The sequence below is a fragment of the Electrona antarctica genome, assembly GCF_951216825.1.
Source record: "Electrona antarctica genome assembly, chromosome: 14".
NCBI lineage: Eukaryota > Metazoa > Chordata > Actinopteri > Myctophiformes > Myctophidae > Electrona > Electrona antarctica.
This window is the reverse complement of record NC_136795.1, coordinates 39,437,369-39,453,978: the sequence shown is the minus strand read 5'-3', so window position 1 is coordinate 39,453,978 and position 16,610 is coordinate 39,437,369. Positions and strand designations below refer to the sequence as shown.

At 42.1% G+C, this 16,610-nt stretch overlaps 3 protein-coding genes across 3 annotated transcripts; 1 reads left to right on the top strand and 2 right to left on the bottom strand.

The window, feature by feature from the left end:
- Positions 1-1,770: 1,770 nt before the first annotated feature.
- fzd2 (frizzled class receptor 2) lies at positions 1,771-4,657 on the bottom strand. The gene has a single exon (XM_079520644.1). It carries the CDS (start codon positions 4,484-4,486, stop codon positions 2,822-2,824), a length of 1,665 nt encoding a protein of 554 aa, XP_079376770.1. The 5' UTR covers positions 4,487-4,657; the 3' UTR covers positions 1,771-2,821.
- Positions 4,658-9,256: 4,599 nt separating this feature from the next.
- moto (minamoto) lies at positions 9,257-12,393 on the top strand (the record flags this gene model as incomplete). Its single annotated transcript, XM_079520854.1, has 4 exons — positions 9,257-10,075; positions 10,202-10,336; positions 10,714-10,876; positions 11,323-12,393. The coding sequence occupies 4 exons, from the start codon at positions 9,257-9,259 to the stop codon at positions 11,511-11,513; spliced, it is 1,308 nt and encodes a 435-aa protein (XP_079376980.1). The 3' UTR covers positions 11,514-12,393.
- A 155-nt stretch (positions 12,394-12,548) lies between these two features.
- On the bottom strand, positions 12,549-16,194 carry ccdc43 (coiled-coil domain containing 43). Its single transcript, XM_079520645.1, has 5 exons — positions 15,979-16,194; positions 15,380-15,473; positions 15,048-15,183; positions 13,839-13,888; positions 12,549-13,667 (listed from the first exon to the last, which is right to left on the bottom strand). The coding sequence occupies exons 1-5, from the start codon at positions 16,150-16,152 to the stop codon at positions 13,480-13,482; spliced, it is 642 nt and encodes a 213-aa protein (XP_079376771.1). The 5' UTR covers positions 16,153-16,194; the 3' UTR covers positions 12,549-13,479.
- Positions 16,195-16,610: the final 416 nt, after the last annotated feature.

Genomic DNA, 16,610 nt, shown 5'->3' with positions numbered 1-16,610 from the left:
AGCTAGTCCATTTGTCTCCCCGCTTCACTGCAAAGCCAAACAAGCCAGCCATTAAGTTGAGTTAAGCGCAGGAAGCGGGCCTTCGGGCCAGGCGGTACTGTTTACAGGGACCTCGTCGGGTTTCAGCGGCCCTTTGAAGCGAGCAGCGCACAGGAGACTGTCTGTCACTGGACTCTCACTCACATTCCATCCATTCATTCATCTGAGCAGAAAGAGAGATGGAGAGGAGGGCTGCTGCAGCAGGGGCAGTCGTGGACAGTAACAAAGTACATTATTTACTCGTACTGTAAATATCTTGAGTACCATGTACTTTACTTGAGTGTATTTTTCAATACTTTCACTAACAGGTCAAAGACAGATGTTGTACTTTTGACTCTGCGACATATCTTGGAAGGTAAAAAGTACATTATGAATCAACCACTTAAGTACTTTGTCCACCACTGTCCAGTGGGGAGGGGGGATAGACAGATAGATAAAAGAGACAGATAGATTTAGTGGATTTCCCCCTAAAACACAATCTTTTACCAACCTTTCTGTTGTTAATGTGCAGAACTCTGCTCAACCCTACATGGAGACAAGAAAGACAACTTTTTGAGTGCTATATACAGCTATGTGTGTCCCTGGGTCTGTCCCTGGCTGGCTGGCTGGCTGGCTGGGTCTGTCCAAGCACGAAAATAGCTTTTGGTTCGTTTTCACAACCAAGTGTCACTGTTGCGCAGCCTAACACACACACACACACACACACACATATTAACTGTATACCGGTATATGATGATTTGGGGTGTTACACAGTAAAGGGGCCTCCACACGGTAACTGTCATTTCTCAACCATTCCGGACGCGGGGCGGCTCGCCGGAACCGGGCTGGCCCCCTGGGCACGTTCCGGGGACCCCCACACGGTAACTGTCATTTCTCGACCGTTTCGGACACGCCGCAGCTCGCTGGAACCGGGCTGGCACCCTGGCCGCGTTCCTGTGGGTCTGGAACTTCCGGGGACCCCCCGGTGACCCTCAGACTGAGTTGCACCACTCACTTCACACGGTTGTGATTTTTCCCTTCTTTTTACTCTGTTGAAACTATTGCAGTTCAATAAATATAGGCCTTCAAATTTAAAGCACTCAATGTATTGCAGACACCCGCTAAATATGTCCTGTAACTACATGCAGTATGTCTGGGGACAAGTATTCCTCAAGTACCTACTTGTAGCCCAGAGCCACTGACTGTGCTGGGACTAGAAGAGTATCTACTTTCTGCATTGCTTCTAGTCTAGTTCATGACATCACACAGATAGATTTCAGCCATGTATCAGTCAGGGGATTCCAATTTGACACTGCATGCACCATACAGTGACTTCAGACAACTTAAAAATGCAGCACTGAATGCCCCTTAAGTTTCTCTTGACAAACATGACATGATGACTAAACTGTCACACCCTGCACACACACGCACGCACACACGCACGCACGCGCACGCACACACACACACACACACACACACACACACACACACACACACACACACACACACACACACACACACACACACACACACACACTTTAGAGGCAAATTCTGGTAAAATCAAACCCATTTTAGGTTCAGTGAAGATTACATTGATGTCCATTTAGCATTTGTGGTGCTAAAATCAGTTGGGAACTGGGAACAATAATTGTATTGTGCCAAACAAATCTTAAATTATGAAAAGGCAAACATATGAACATCTGAATGCAGAAAGATGAGGTTTGACTTTGATTACATATTAGCCCGTTTCTCTGAGGAATTAAACGCCGACTTTATTGTCACATTACATCATGGGTTTACAAGTGTCAAAAAGTGGGTAATTTTTTTTACAAGCTTCCATCATTTGTAGTTTTAAGGAAAGAAGGGATAATAGAGGTATAAAGCAATAAAAAGGAAAAAGGATTGTAATTGTCTAGACTTCATTGGCCTGCTACACAGTCCACCAGATGCTTAGGTGTGACTCAAATTCAAAAACATTTTCAAAGGCATTATTGCAGCATGCACAAACAAAGATAATATATAGTTCAGAATCAGATGTAGAGGAAACAGTTTCCAAAAAGCGGAATTGAGACAGAGGCACATTACAGCCTTTTGCTATTTGCAATATATTACTACTGTGTAATGAAATGGCCTACGTGTGTATGTAGCAGTGGCCCAGAGCCTCTGCCTGATGGCCTCAAAAGTCTAATATCTCCCCCAGTCCAGAGGGGTATCCCTTTGGTCTAGTGGTTAAGATATTGGACTTTCACGTGGGAGCCCTGAGTTCGAATCCCGGGCATTACATATACAGAGACAAAAAATGTTTACATATGCAAACTGTTACTGTTTCTTTATGAGGAATTTAAGATCAAACAACCAAATGAACATTAAATGGGAGCCCTATAGAAAAGGCAAAGTTAACAGGAATGTTTTCTTATCAATTGCCAGGATATGATGAAAAGGACAGGGAGTCTATGTGATATTCTTTCAGTGCAAATGTGAAACAAGCACATTATCCACTAAGAACTTTTTCTTACTTTCTTTAAATACATATAAATACAATACAAATCCTACATGGCCATCACTGCTGTCACAGCCTGTCAGTTCAATTCAGGCTCACAGTAAGTTTATGAGGGATATGAGGAGAGTATTTCAGCACATGGCACCCGTATCCATGTTTGTTTGTGTTTCAGACAGTTTGTGTTTTTAAAGCCTGTCTTTTGTGTGAACTCTCACTCGGTGAGCAGCATGCACACTATGTACAACATCAACGCCACATAAGTTCTGATAAAATATGAAAGATGTCCCATGGATTGGTGTCACGCTACACCGCAGTCTCTCCATGTTTGCCATTTGTGAACCTAACGTAGAACTTGTGCCAGGCGTGCAGCGTCTTGCTAGACCAAATCCAGAATCCAGAGGTGATGCCTACTATGAGTGTCATGAGATATTTGATCATGTAGACGGTGAAGTCAGGGGTCATGCGTGGAGCACCCTGTGCGGGACAGGGGATGGCCAAGCTTTTACAGTTATGGCTCACCCAGCTGCGCTCCCACTGATGCCGAAACGCCTGCTCGTAGAAGAAACAGGCGATGACGATAGTCGCGGGGACGGTGTACAGCACGCTGAAGACGCCGATCCGCACCATGAGGCGCTCCAGTTTCTCAGTCTTGCTGCCGTCATGCTTCATGATGGTGCGGATGCGGAACAGCGACACGAAGCCGGCTAGCAGGAAGGAGGTCCCAATGAAGAGGTAGATGAAGAGTGGGGCCAACACGAAGCCACGCAGGGGGTCCGGGTTGCTGACGCCGATGAAGCAAATACCACTGAGCACGTCGCCTTCGATCTGCCCAATGGCCAGGATGCTGATCGTCTTGACCGCGGGCACGGCCCAGGCCGCCAGGTGGAAGTACTGGGAGTTGGCTTCGATGGCCTCGTGGCCCCACTTCATGCCCGCTGCTAGGAACCAGGTCAAAGACAAGATGACCCACCAGATGGAGCTGGCCATACTAAAGAAATAGAATATCATGAATAGGATGGTGCAGCCCTCCTTCTTAGTGCCTTGGACAACGGTCTTGTAACCCTCAGGGATGAAACTGTCATTGCACACCACCTTGTCCCCCAGAAAGTAGCCGGCTATGTAGGCTATGGAGACCATGGTGTAACACCCTGACAAGAAGATGATAGGCCGCTCTGGGTATTGGAAACGCTGCATATCCACCAAGTAGGTGGTGACAGTGAACAGGGTGGATGCACAGCAAAGTACTGACCAAATAAGAATCCATAAACGTGCAAAGTATATCTCCTTGTCATTGAAAAACATGTAACCCCCACTCCTTGAGTGTTCACATGGGGCCGCACAGTCAGTCTCTTCCAGGAACTTATAATTTAGATAAGAGGGGACCTTGAGGACGGAAGGACACTGGAATGGCTTGTCAGCTGTGGAGGAGTAGACACGGACGCCCGGGGTTCCAGGGACCGGCATGTGAACCACGGGCGGAACAGTGGCAGTGGAGGAGGAGGATGATGAGTCGTTTTGGCCCACGCAAATGTGATCGTGTCCCAAAACGGGGAAATTCTCGCACCGGAGACGCTCCGGCCACTGAAAGCCAAACTTGTTCATGAGCGCCTCGCAGCCATGCTTCGCCCTCTCGCAGATGGAGCGGCACGGGGGGATTGCTCTCTCCAACACTGTACACACTGGCGCATACATTGAGCACAGAAAGAACTTTAACTCCGGCGAACACTGTACCTTGACCAGGGGGTAAAACTGATGCACCTCGAGTCCAGCGTCCTCTTGGTTGTAATGGCCCACTAAATTGGGCATAATGGTCTGATTGTAGGCTATGTCCGTACATAGTGGTATTGAAATAGGTTGGCAAAATCCATGTTCTGGCGTAACAATCCCGTTGTCCCCTTGGTAATGTGCCGATGTCACCAGAGGCGACGTTAGAAAGAATGCAAAGGTCCAACTTTGACAAAAGTTCATTTTCACAAGGATGCTTTCAGTTTTGTGCTATATTATGGTTTCAACAGTTTCAAATAAAAACAGCCTACTTTGGCGTGTAGAATCAGGACCTTTGTAGCAGCAACATATCTGTCCCGTTTGTGAAGAAATTATATCCTTTTTTACTCCTCACCAGGTTGGCTCGCTGTTGTTAACTTGTCTTTGATCCTTTGTGCAGCAGTGTGTGTGTGTGTGTGTGTGTGTGTGTGCCGCTGATCACACCACTGCATGTGCCAGATGAGACTGTTTCAAGTTCCCCATCGGCAGATGGAGCCTTGAATCATCCCACCCCTAAATATGACGACCATGGGTGTTTTTGGACCCCCCGCACGCACGCCCACACACACACACACACACACACACACACACACACACACACACACACACACACACACACACACACACACACACACACACACACACACACACACACACACAAGGCTGCCTTTTTAATTCATGTTATTTTACTTTATCATAATCCCTCAAAAACAGATTCCGAGCTGCGCTAAACAAACAGCAGAGAAACTGCTGTTTCCCCCCTTTTTGTCGATGGGTTCCCAGGTTGATATTACAAAAATAATCTGTTTTAAAGTTTAGCATCGTTTTTAATAACTAATGACCATATGTCTTTGTAGCTGGTTTTGGGGGTTTTGTAGGTTTTGCTGGGGATTATGCAGTTTCATTTCATCCCACACTGCTTTGTAGAGGAACGACTGTAACGACATATTTGCCAAAAAGAACAGATAAAGCTAAGCTAACAACTGCTCGTTCGTTGTTATAAAGACCAGATCTAGTAATAGCTAGGCGTATTCTAGATCTCTGTTCTTTTGGCGCGCGACACCGTCGTATATAGGCCTATAACTATAATATAAGCAGTAGTAGTAGTAGTAGTCTACTACTCATATCAAGGCAGATTCATTTTGAGGCGCCACGGACCACCGTGCAGACCCAAAACTAAAGAATATGTCCACAATTCCATGCTGTATTGTATTGTCATTGATGTTGTACTTGATTGGTACCAGATACAGGCAAACATGACTTCTACAATCTACATTCTCTAATTGTGTAGACTTCTTGTAAATTAACTTAACTAATGCAGATGTTTAACAACAATTTAACTCTTGAGACTGTAAAATGATACCAAATGGACCCTTACGGGTTACCAACTCTCCATCATTTAGCTGGGGACCACCTGGAACCCCCTCAAGGACCACTGGTGGTCCCCGGACCACTGGTTGAAAACCACTATACGAAGTTTAAGCATCTTGACCTAGGCTGAACTTGATAGGGCGGTGCGGTAACGTGATTGGTTGCCATGCCGTCCCATCCCATCCCCCACAGGGACATCGTGATGATCGTGGGAAAGTATCTCCTTACTTCAGTTCGCGGGTTCGGCGCGAGGCGGATGGACTAATTTTCATCAGGTAAGGATGGAGTGGATTTTTCCATTGACATTTTATCCGATAAAATAAACAATTGTGCACTTTTTTTTAAATACACGATGGGTTACACCTCGCCCCAAAACGTTTTCGGTCGGCCCGTGCATGGAGAAAACATGGCTGATGTTAATATCAATTGAAACATCTTACTTGTTAAAGTTGACTAGAAGTCAAGATGGTGCATGGCTTTGGACACACCGACTTATTTGTGTATCCCTATAAGTCAAATTTAATAGCCTTCGTGATTTTGGGGGATAAACAATTGCATCAAGAACATATTTACAATTGGTGTAATATCACTTATTTCCCGTTATTTCTTTGGCTGACCAGTTGAAACACTTTTAAACCCAAAATATAAGCCATTCTTCCCCGTAGCTACTGCTCTTTGGCTTTGTACTGTAGGGCAGATCAGCTAGCTAGGCCATCCATGTGGGCGAATGTACATTTCAACCCTGAACACCCTATTCCGATCGATCGAGGTTAACTTTTGTACTGCACATTTATAGGAAATCCACCACATTGCAAATATGTGACTATTAAAGCTGTTATAAATAACCAAATTGTCCGCTTCTGTTTGACCAGGTCAATGATGCAATAACTCCGAACTCGATAAGGTTAAGAAGAGAAGCCATGATGATGGCGTTTGATCAGTATTCTCTCTTTTCATCCAAGCGTCATGAGGTAAGTAAGATGGCGTGGACTCGTGGAGAGTGAGGTTCCAAACGTGGCTAAAATGTCACCTTAACTTAGCAAAATGACAGATGTACATTTGTCCATTCATTTGTAATGTTAATGTTTCACTAACATTTCGACACAATAGGTCTTCTTAAGGTTATGAATCATTTTGCAAACATCAGCAAAGTAAATTTAGGCTAAACAGTTTCCTTTCCATCAGTTTTTCTGAGATCTTTGTGCTCAAATGATGATCGATGACTGCTAAAACATCATATATGATTTTTGACCATTTAAGACAAGCTCTATTTTATACTCTGAGCTCCAAGCTGACCTCTCTGAGCTTATAGATCATTATCAGGTTTTTTTTTTTAATGTTGTAATATAAGCCAGTACATGTACAACATGTCCAATAAGGACACCAGGTTCAAAGTGGTCAGAACTTCCTTCAAGCAGCAGGGCTGCAAGGAAGCAGAGATGTCTTGTAAATCATTTGTACAAGTTTTGCATCCTTGAACACTGTTACTCAACTTTTATAGGAATCTAAACAAGCTCTTTGCCTATTACAGACCAGTACAACAATTGGAGTTATGGGAATCAATGGCAATCTGGCAAATGCCTTCACTCCAATTCCCAATGGCTCTCTGCCAGAACAGGACACCTATGTACCCTGGTCTCGAAATCCTGATGATGACGACCCCTACCAACTAATTCAATATGCTAAGAAGACCATTAAGAGGTATTCATCCAACTATAATAAAGTTTCAGGAAAGAATATTGACATTTTGTACTTGACAAATTAAAAAAAAGTGCTAAAAATAACTGGAGTTTCAAACTGGACATTGTGAACTTGGTGCTTGGTACTAATTATTGCACAGAAATTCTCAAATAATAATTCGCCTGTAATAACATGGTGTAAGAAATATTTTTGTAATATTTCTTTCTAATATGTCTTTCTTTCTTTCTTTCTTTCTTTCTTTCTTTCTTTCTTTCTTTCTTTCAAGGAATATCGATGATGAAACTGAACAGGGGACTGGTCCAAATGGACTTGTGTCCAATATATTGGAGGGCACTAATTCCTTGGACAAATACTTCACAGAAGGGTAAGGGCTGAATGTATTGAAAAAAAGTTTAATTTGTGGGCCATTTCGCTAGTGATAAAAAAAGTAATTTGGTAAAAAGTAACTTTTGGTAAGAAATTCATGTTAATTTAATAGAATGTGCTACATACTTGGTTTGTTTGGCCTCCATGTCCAATATATTCACACGGCAGCCATTTAGCTATTAATGAAATGCCACCCTGTTAGGGTGGCATTTCTTCCCAACCCATAATATAGTCTATAGCTGCTTAGGTAAGTAACTAGGTGTGCAGTTTGATAATGATTCAGTTAAGTGGGTAGTTTGAGAACAAAACTGCTCTTCAAATATAAACATTAATAAGGACACCGTTTGAAATATTGAATAAATGTTGCCTATAATGATCCTACTCACATCAATGCAGACACCATTCATGTAATATTACCCAAAATTATCCTACTCAATCTGCTCTTACCCAGTTGTTGTTAGAAAAAGTAGTTCCAGTGCAGTCCCTCTGTCTAGATTATGGGATATAAACGCAGGCATACATACAAACCCTGTTTTTGATGTCTTGTTCTATGGCCATGTCATACAAATCATGATAATTGCCAATTTATATGGTTGCATAGATGCTAAAGTTCTCCACTGTCCTTTTAGGAAGTCTATCTGGTCCCCCGATACATTGAGAGAGGATGTTCTGCAGTATTGTCATTTTGAAAAAACAGATCCCCACCCTGCCGTAATTCCAAACCATACACATCCTGAGCCTTTCAATGGCATGCAAGAGAAGTCAATGGCCAATGGTGTTGAGGAGTTATATCAGCAGTTGAATGGCTTTGAAATCAGTGAGCAGTGGCCTTTTCCTTCTTGCAATGGTGACAAGGACACTTGCACCTCTCAATCTCAGATATTGCCCAAGCCACCAGGTCTACCACCAATGTCCAATGGCACACACACCTACTTGTCAAAGATGAGGTCAAGTGAACATCACTACATATCAGCTAATGGAGATTGTGAATCTATAAATAATGTTCCTGCCACAAGTGATTGCTTTGCACCTCAAAACAAGATGAGCAGCCTGTATGTTGATCCTCACGACGAAGACCCCTCAGAGTCAGAACGAAGCAGCATTATGCCCATTGTAAACGAGCAGCACAAGCAAGAAGAAATCAACAGATTTGTCAGCCATTTTCAGAATGTAATGGCCGGGAAAGAAGATAGCTTGCATGGTAGAGAACTTCACAACACAAAGAGGCAGGCTATGGAGATGCTCTATGAAGACAGCTTGGCTGAACAAAGAAAATACACCAGCCCTGAAATGTCAGCACACACTGCCCCTACAATGCAGATTCCAAGAGAGTTGCTGGAAGAGTTTGGGGCATGGCAGAGGGAAAGAAATGGAGTGAGGAAGCAACTATTCCAAGGGGATGTAAATGGGTTTGGTCCTCAAAACACAGAATACTTCCAGAAACCAAAACCCAATTCTCCATGGTTTAATCCCACTGACTCATCACAGTATAACATAGCCTCACCAAATGGCAACCCTCTCCCGTTCAACCTGAATATGAATGTAAACCAGCACTCTGAGCATCACATTCACAGCCAACAGAGCCAGGACCATATCAAGCTCAAACAACCTATGGCCGCCTGTGAGCCCTCTAACCCGCCCAAAATTGTATCGCCATCTGTACCTGAGTTTGCATCTCAGAATTCCCACCAGCTGCAGAGAGGTCTGTTTCAAGAATACAGTCATGGAGATGGGCCATCTACTCGCTGCTGGCCAGGAAGGAACCAGGTGGGGATTGGTCTGGACAGCATGGTGAGGGCTGCTAGTGACTCAGGGATGCAGCTGGACAAGAACAAAATGCTCAAAGCTGCCGTTCTTGCAGAGGCTTTTCTTGCACAGGGCTTTGATGGCAACCCAAGGCCCCACAACAGCATCCACATGAGCAATGGAGACAGGAAGCAGGGACTCCCACAAAACATGTGCCACCAGGGAAACATGTACAACCCTCAGCAATTCAGAGGACACAACACTAACGGTGCAAGGAAGAAACTGCAATCGCTGCCTCTTATGTATCCTCTTTGTGACCCAAGACAGAGCTCTGGGCAGATTATTTTTAGGCCTCCTAACTTCAACTCTAGATCAACTCTAACCTACACAAGTGATGCACCTCTCATGATGCCAGACACAAAATTTACATCATTCAACCCCTATGCCAGTGACCTGATGGGCTGGCAAGGAGAGATTTATCCTGGCATGACATCTCTCTTGAGGTCCCCGAGCATGGTGAAGAACCAAGAACGACCTATGAGTGAGCTTCACTTCTACTCGGACAAATGCTACGAGGAATGGAGGAGTTTAGAGACCGAGAGAAAGCAGGTAAGCAAGGATAAGTATAATTAATTTTGATACAGATTTCAAGAGTCGACGCCACTGTATTTCATAGTCGACGCTTTTGCTTTGACATATTGGTAAATAAATACCTCTTAATATTTTCTGTTACAGACAGAAGTCATCCTGACTGAGACATTTCCTGCGAAGCGGATTTCAGTGGTGACCAACAGCTTCCTGCCCAAGTCACCACCAAATCCCTCAAGAGTGGACCGCCTCGTTGCTGATCAGATGCGAGAACAAGCTACGGTGAGAAATCAGCCTGATTTACCATGGTGCTACCCAACAGGTTCATTTTGTCATGTTATGTTTTTAAAGTGATATTGGTAGTCTTGCGGTAATTTAAGCCTACTGGAGACATGCAGGTAGTCGGAATTGGGACTCGAACCCGTGACACGCATTAGAGCCTAGGTGTTGATTATTTTTGACGCACAAACAGTAATGTTTTATTTATTTATTTTCATTTTCGAGGTATAAAAAGTCCTGAAATTGTCACTTTAGAAATGTGTAGATACCCTGTTACTGTTGAGTCAGAAAACAATGTTGCACATTCATCTGGGGGGCCAGGCATAATAGGCCTATTCATTTATTTTTCAACTTGTAACATGAATTATTTTGTTTCAAAGGTGGCAAGCCTTCTTGGCCAAATGGAATGTCTGCGCAGCATCCCATTCCATGCTGATATAACCTCTGCGATTGACAGACATCATGAGGCTATTTGGATTACCAGGGCCAGACGCAAGGAGGAGTATGTCAATACAGGAGGGACTGTTTTCGGAGAGGACAGAGGTAACTGCTCAACACAATGTTAAGAACAAGCTGAAACACTGCCAGGCAATGTACTGAATGTTCAGAATCAGTATGATCTATATGTAATATTTTAAATAATTAACATGAAAAAGTGTCGAGATATAGACAACAACGTGAACATAGATTCAAGTCCTGGCTCCTTTCACACGCTATTTCATAAATCTCACATTGGCCTAACAACATTTTCAGTTTGCTGTGAGATTTATTTTTGCTTTAATCTCTGCGTAAAGCAAAATAAAAGTTATGCTCCATTCTCAGTTGCTATGCCTATAACACGAGTTATTGAGAATTCAGTAAATAAGGACATCCAACAGGGATGTACATTGTGGAAGTTTAGACAAAGCTCATTCAAACGGAGACATTGAATATAAGTGTTATGACGATACTGCCCAGCTTTTGTCCTAAACATTGCTTCCTTCTGACAGGCTTCCAACTCCTGGCCATGGCACTGAAGGACTTGAGTGGCACCACAAGGGCGTCCCGCACAGCGCTGTGGTGTGCCCTCCAGATGACCATGCCCAGATCAGTTGAGCATCTTGACTACCCCGTTGACAGCGATGATGCTTGTGAGGAGAGCAACACAGGGAAAAGTCTGTTGCTCTATGGAATAATTTAGCAGACACATTTTAAATTGTACCAAGACACACCCAAATTGTTAAATTAAAGTGAGACTCAGTGGAGAAAAATTCACATTTTGCGATTGTAACTAGTCAATTGGAAGCTGATCAAATATTTATCGCCCAAGCAAAACAGCATTCAAGCCTAAATAAAGGCCATAAAAGGAGCATCCCCCAGAGCATAACATTTCTGACATGGATTGAAATGAAAATAAATGAAGCATTCATAATGTTTCAATCTGGAAGCCAATGTTGAAATTTAAACTCTGCAGATGACAGTTGAAAACAATTTGTATCCCTTGGCTATACATTTGACTGGACATCTCAATTGTATTATGAATTGGCTCAAATTCAGCCCCCGTTCGGTAGATTTTTATCAAATAGTTTGTCTGGTCTGTTGCTATCACTGAACACAGTATTGCCTTCATCTAAGCTCTTTCAAGTACATCATCGTGAATAGTTGAATTAATTAGGAGTTTGTGTGAAATGTGATTTCCCTGCCATACAGCATATCTAATTGTGTTAATGTGAATCATTCTACATAAGTCTTTTACTTTATTTATTGGCCATATTTATGCTAAACATTTACAGTAAGTGAATGTTTTTTACTTACTATTTATTTGAATGTAGTGTGTCCCGATGTTCTTAAACCGAATCATATCCTGTTCTTATGAGCCACCTTTTAGCTTTGCATTTTTCCTCCTTTAACAAAGTAGAAGACTAATCTGTCATTATAACTCCACTGTTCAGGAGAAATTAATTGTGTTCACTGTCATTTGAAAAGTACATTCTTTTCAGAAGATATCTAAATGAGTAATGTTTTATAATAGTGTGTAGGCCAGGTTCAGGGCATATCTTAATGTTCACCAGTATACAGTGTATATATCACCTCACTGCTTCTGGATTCATTTGATTTTCTGAATGATATGAACCCTGCTGTTTCAAACTGTTTTTAATGTTCTGGTTTGAAATTAATTCTAAATGTTTACTCATAGTAATTTTGTTCCATCAACTGAACAATAAAGCAAGTAATATTCAAAATGTTTCTTTATTTGAAAAGCTGTTGAAATGAACCCCATTGAAAACACACAATCCTAGTACATGATATAGTTGAGGTATAAGGTAGATTGCTTTGTTCTTATTCTCATACCAATGAATGTACATAGACTTGTAAAATATAACCGATGCAAAATAAACAATACAACGGATATGAACATGTGTTTTGACAAATGTAGGAGTGCAGACACAAGGAAGGCATTGGAACCAAGTGTACTGGAACTTTTCAGCTGATGACTATTTTGATCATTTTAAGGGACATTGTTACTTGACTGGCTACAATATTCAAAATATGAGATTGACAGACTTGAAACCATAAGGATAACATTTTTTTACTGAACAAAGAAAAGGGGCATGTACAGTTTGGCAACTTCGTCCCTTGTTTTCCACAGTCTTCAATAATATTAATAGCCCAATCAGCATAAACATTGTTATCTATAGACAGTCGAATTAATTAATTGTCCACAAAAGTCTCAATGAGGTTTAGATAAAAAGAGGCATCATCTCGGTTCCTTTTATTTTTTTCTGGTAACAAAACCTTTTACGTACGTAAAAGGTACGTACAGTTGGAGGCCATCGATATTGTCCTTTTCTTTTTGCTGAGGTTTGCGTGATCTGCGCAAAAGGACAGTTAAACCATTTTGGGCGGGAACCCCTTTTGGTGTTTTAAACATTGTTATAATTTAGCTATTGAAAAATAGCAGATCTACAAGCTCATAGCGCGCCACCGAGTGGCGCGCTACGAGCTTGTAGGTCTGCTATTTTTGAAAAATCGTGAAAATATTTATTTCAGAAAACTGGAGGATTTAGAAGGATTTTTTTTTAATTTTGAGGTCAGGCCTAAATGGGTCAAATGATAAGGGACAATATCGGTGGCACCCAACTGTACGTAAGTGTAGTTTTCTTCTTTTATCTTCTTTTTTCACCTTTCTGTGTACGCTTTTTCTCCTTCTCCTTTCTATCCACCTTGGCTAGTTTATCCTTCTCACGTTGCATCTTGTCGGTTTCTTTCTTCTTCTGAGAATCATCCCGAGCCTGATCTCGTTTTTGCTTTTGTCTGTTCATGACCTCCTCCACGTTGGTGTTCTTGAACAAGGCTGAGACTTCCAGTGAAGGACAGTTGCAACGGAAATCAATAGTTATAGAACTTATTACTTACATTACTAAAGAGATGTCAATTATTGAATTGTCATTAATTATTTATTTACACAACACTATTAGACTATTGCATGGTCACTTGTGCAGAGCACAGTTTTTAGAAAGGATACATTTATCACTAGGAAACGGTGGTCCTGCTGGCTCCTCTTCTTCAACTTCCGTGCTTATGTCAAGGAAAAGACTGACAGACACTTATTAAAGCCTGTCCAAATGTTTTTTTGAGTGGTGTAAACCACTCTTACAACTGGCTTTGTTAGTCTGTGCAGAAAAAATTTGCATGGTTGCTATGTTCACCTTGAGTGGTGTAAACCACTCCTACAACTGGCTTTGTTAGTCTGTGCAGAAAAAATGAGCATGGTTGCTATGTTCACCCGGGTGTGATTTCATTACATCAGACATGATTTCATTACGTCAGACAGGTTATATAAGACCTTACACCACTCAGTTCACACGGGTGTGATTTTCTTATATACCGGTAGATGACAATCTAAAGTAGATTTTTTTTATAAAGAATGTAAGCACGACTCAAGAATCACAGATTAGTCTCTTATCTAGCATTACACGACTCAAAGCACAAAGATCTCCAGCACTTGTGATATGTCCTTCAGGTACTTTTATTCTGATCGTCATGGGCAGCATGTGACACGGACATTTCAGCAAAGCCATCGGATTACAGAATGTTGACATTCGGAGCTAGGCCTGTATATTGTACATGCCAGACTTGCCTACTCAGACTGCTTTTTGTGTTTCACCCTGGTCACTATGGCACTGACACAATGTGTCAGTGCCATATGTTGCCCAGGCTGATCGGAATACAAAAGTACCTAAATAAGATATGGAGTGCTGGTGACATTTTTGCTATAATCTAAAACAGTGGTTTTCAACCCTTTTCATTTCAAGGCCCATTATTTATTCGGCATTTGAGCCACGGACCACCATTTGATGAGATTTAGCCTCTCAGAAGTCAGAACCAAAACTAACAAATATTTTGTTGCCGTTGATCAAAATAACAATTCTTCTACATTCTCTAATTGTGTAGAATTCTTGCAAATGAAGTAATGCCGATGTTTAACAATAATGTAACTCTTGAGAGCGTAACATGAAACCAAAATGGACCATTTTGGTTTCATTTTACACTCTCAAGAGTTAAAGATCTATACAGTTCCATTTGGTTACCAACTATCCATCATTTACCTGATGGGGACCACCTGGAACCGCTTCAAGGACCACTGGTTGAAAACCACTGATCTAAAACACACACACTGATCGTGCTGATGGGAGATAATGCAAGACTCATTTAAATCAAACCAAAAGGATATTCTTCTCCATCCGAGACGTTGGCATATTGAGCCAGGAGTGCCTCTTTCCTCTTCTTGGACTCCTCGGAAACCTCCTTCGGTTTAACCACAATCTGAGCCTGTTTCTCTATCAGACTGGCAATCGCCTGTACCTCAACTATGGCAACAGGAAAAACACAAAACACCTGGCTTACCAAAAAGCTTACAAAAATAATATTATAATAAACATGTAGTAACTTTGTTCTTGGCATTAGAAAACACCTGAGGTTTTAAATATGAGGCCACATTATAGTTAGAGCTTAATCACAGAGACAAATCAATGTTTGAAATGGGTGGAATTAATTAATTCATACCATCACCATCGCTCTCCCCCTTTGATCGTGAACGACTATCTGTCCACTGCTTGATGATCTGTCTGCAGACGTCTTCAAGAGCATCCTCCTCCTCCTGCACACAAAGGACAGTTACTTCCAGACACTAGATATTCTGTTTTTGTTTGTTTGTTTGATTGTTCAATGCAATAGCCAGCACAAACAGCACCATATGTGACACCTCCTGACTGTTGACATTACAGATTATGATTAGGACCGACCTAAGATGGTTAAGACGCATGTTTCTATATAGATCTTAAATAATTCTGCACAGATAACTGCATCGAATAGTGGTATACATCTTTAAGCTAATAATAGACTATCAGTGGACGCTGCGCTGTCAACAGTACACCTGCTACAATCTGCCAGACTGCCTTGACAGCTCAAGCTAAAAGGGACAAGATTATAAGTCTAAGAACCCCATTTGACAACACATGGTCATGCTACTGAATATCACCACAACAACTAATGAATGATCACTTGTTTAAGAGACAAGCGAGTCTATAGCCAGACAACAACGTGTTGTTGTTGGCAGTAGCCGAGGAAGGCATGCCATGATGCCGCTGCCTGTGGATATTCACCAAAAACGCGGATAATATTTCCTGCAGCGCCTCTCCCTTCTCCTCGTCACTCTCATCTTCTTGCAGGATCCCTAGAATATACGCTCCGTACACCTCTCGGTCAACTTCCAAGCTGTCCAGTCGATCATTGAGCCAGCTTTCAAACTCCCCGGCGTCTGTCACGGGCGCAGCCATGTTGGCCGTTTGGGGTCCTTCGATAGTGCACGACAGTGTCCACACGCATTGCCTGTAAAGTAGCCCTCTCGTTTCTTGAGTTTGGTATGGCATTTTAGTGTTTACTGTTTACCTTTGAAAACTTGTGAAAGTACATTAACAGCCTCGATATAGATACAAATATTAATACAACTTGGCAAAACATGTTTTATTTTATTTGCTAAGGATGGACGGATGGATGGCGTAAAGTAAGCCACACGGTGGCGATAAAATACAGCAAACAACGAGACAGCGAGCGAGAGCGCCATGTGTGTAACAGTGAAAGTGTAACAATAACTTTTGTGCGTACTAAAGAGGCTTTCCTTGGATTCATCCTTTTAGCCTAGCCTACCTTATATTGTACTGTACTTGCTTCAGGTTGCTTGTCCATGCAAACTGTTAATATAGTATTCAATTAATCAAAAACAGGTTGGATTCCC

What these genes read in the sequence shown, in the direction of transcription:
- fzd2 (XM_079520644.1), bottom strand. Translation starts at nt 4,486, where the DNA reads ATGAACTTTTGTCAAAGTTGGACCTTTGCATTCTTTCTAACGTCGCCT.
- ccdc43 (XM_079520645.1), bottom strand. Translation starts at nt 16,152, where the DNA reads ATGGCTGCGCCCGTGACAGACGCCGGGGAGTTTGAAAGCTGGCTCAAT. An exon ending in AAATATTATCCGCGTTTTTG is followed by an intron (nt 15,474 to 15,978) that starts GTGAATATCCAC and finishes CTTTGTGTGCAG; the next exon opens with GAGGAGGAGGATGCTCTTGA. An exon ending in AACGTCTCGGATGGAGAAGA is followed by an intron (nt 13,889 to 15,047) that starts ATATCCTTTTGG and finishes TGACATAAGCAC; the next exon opens with GGAAGTTGAAGAAGAGGAGC.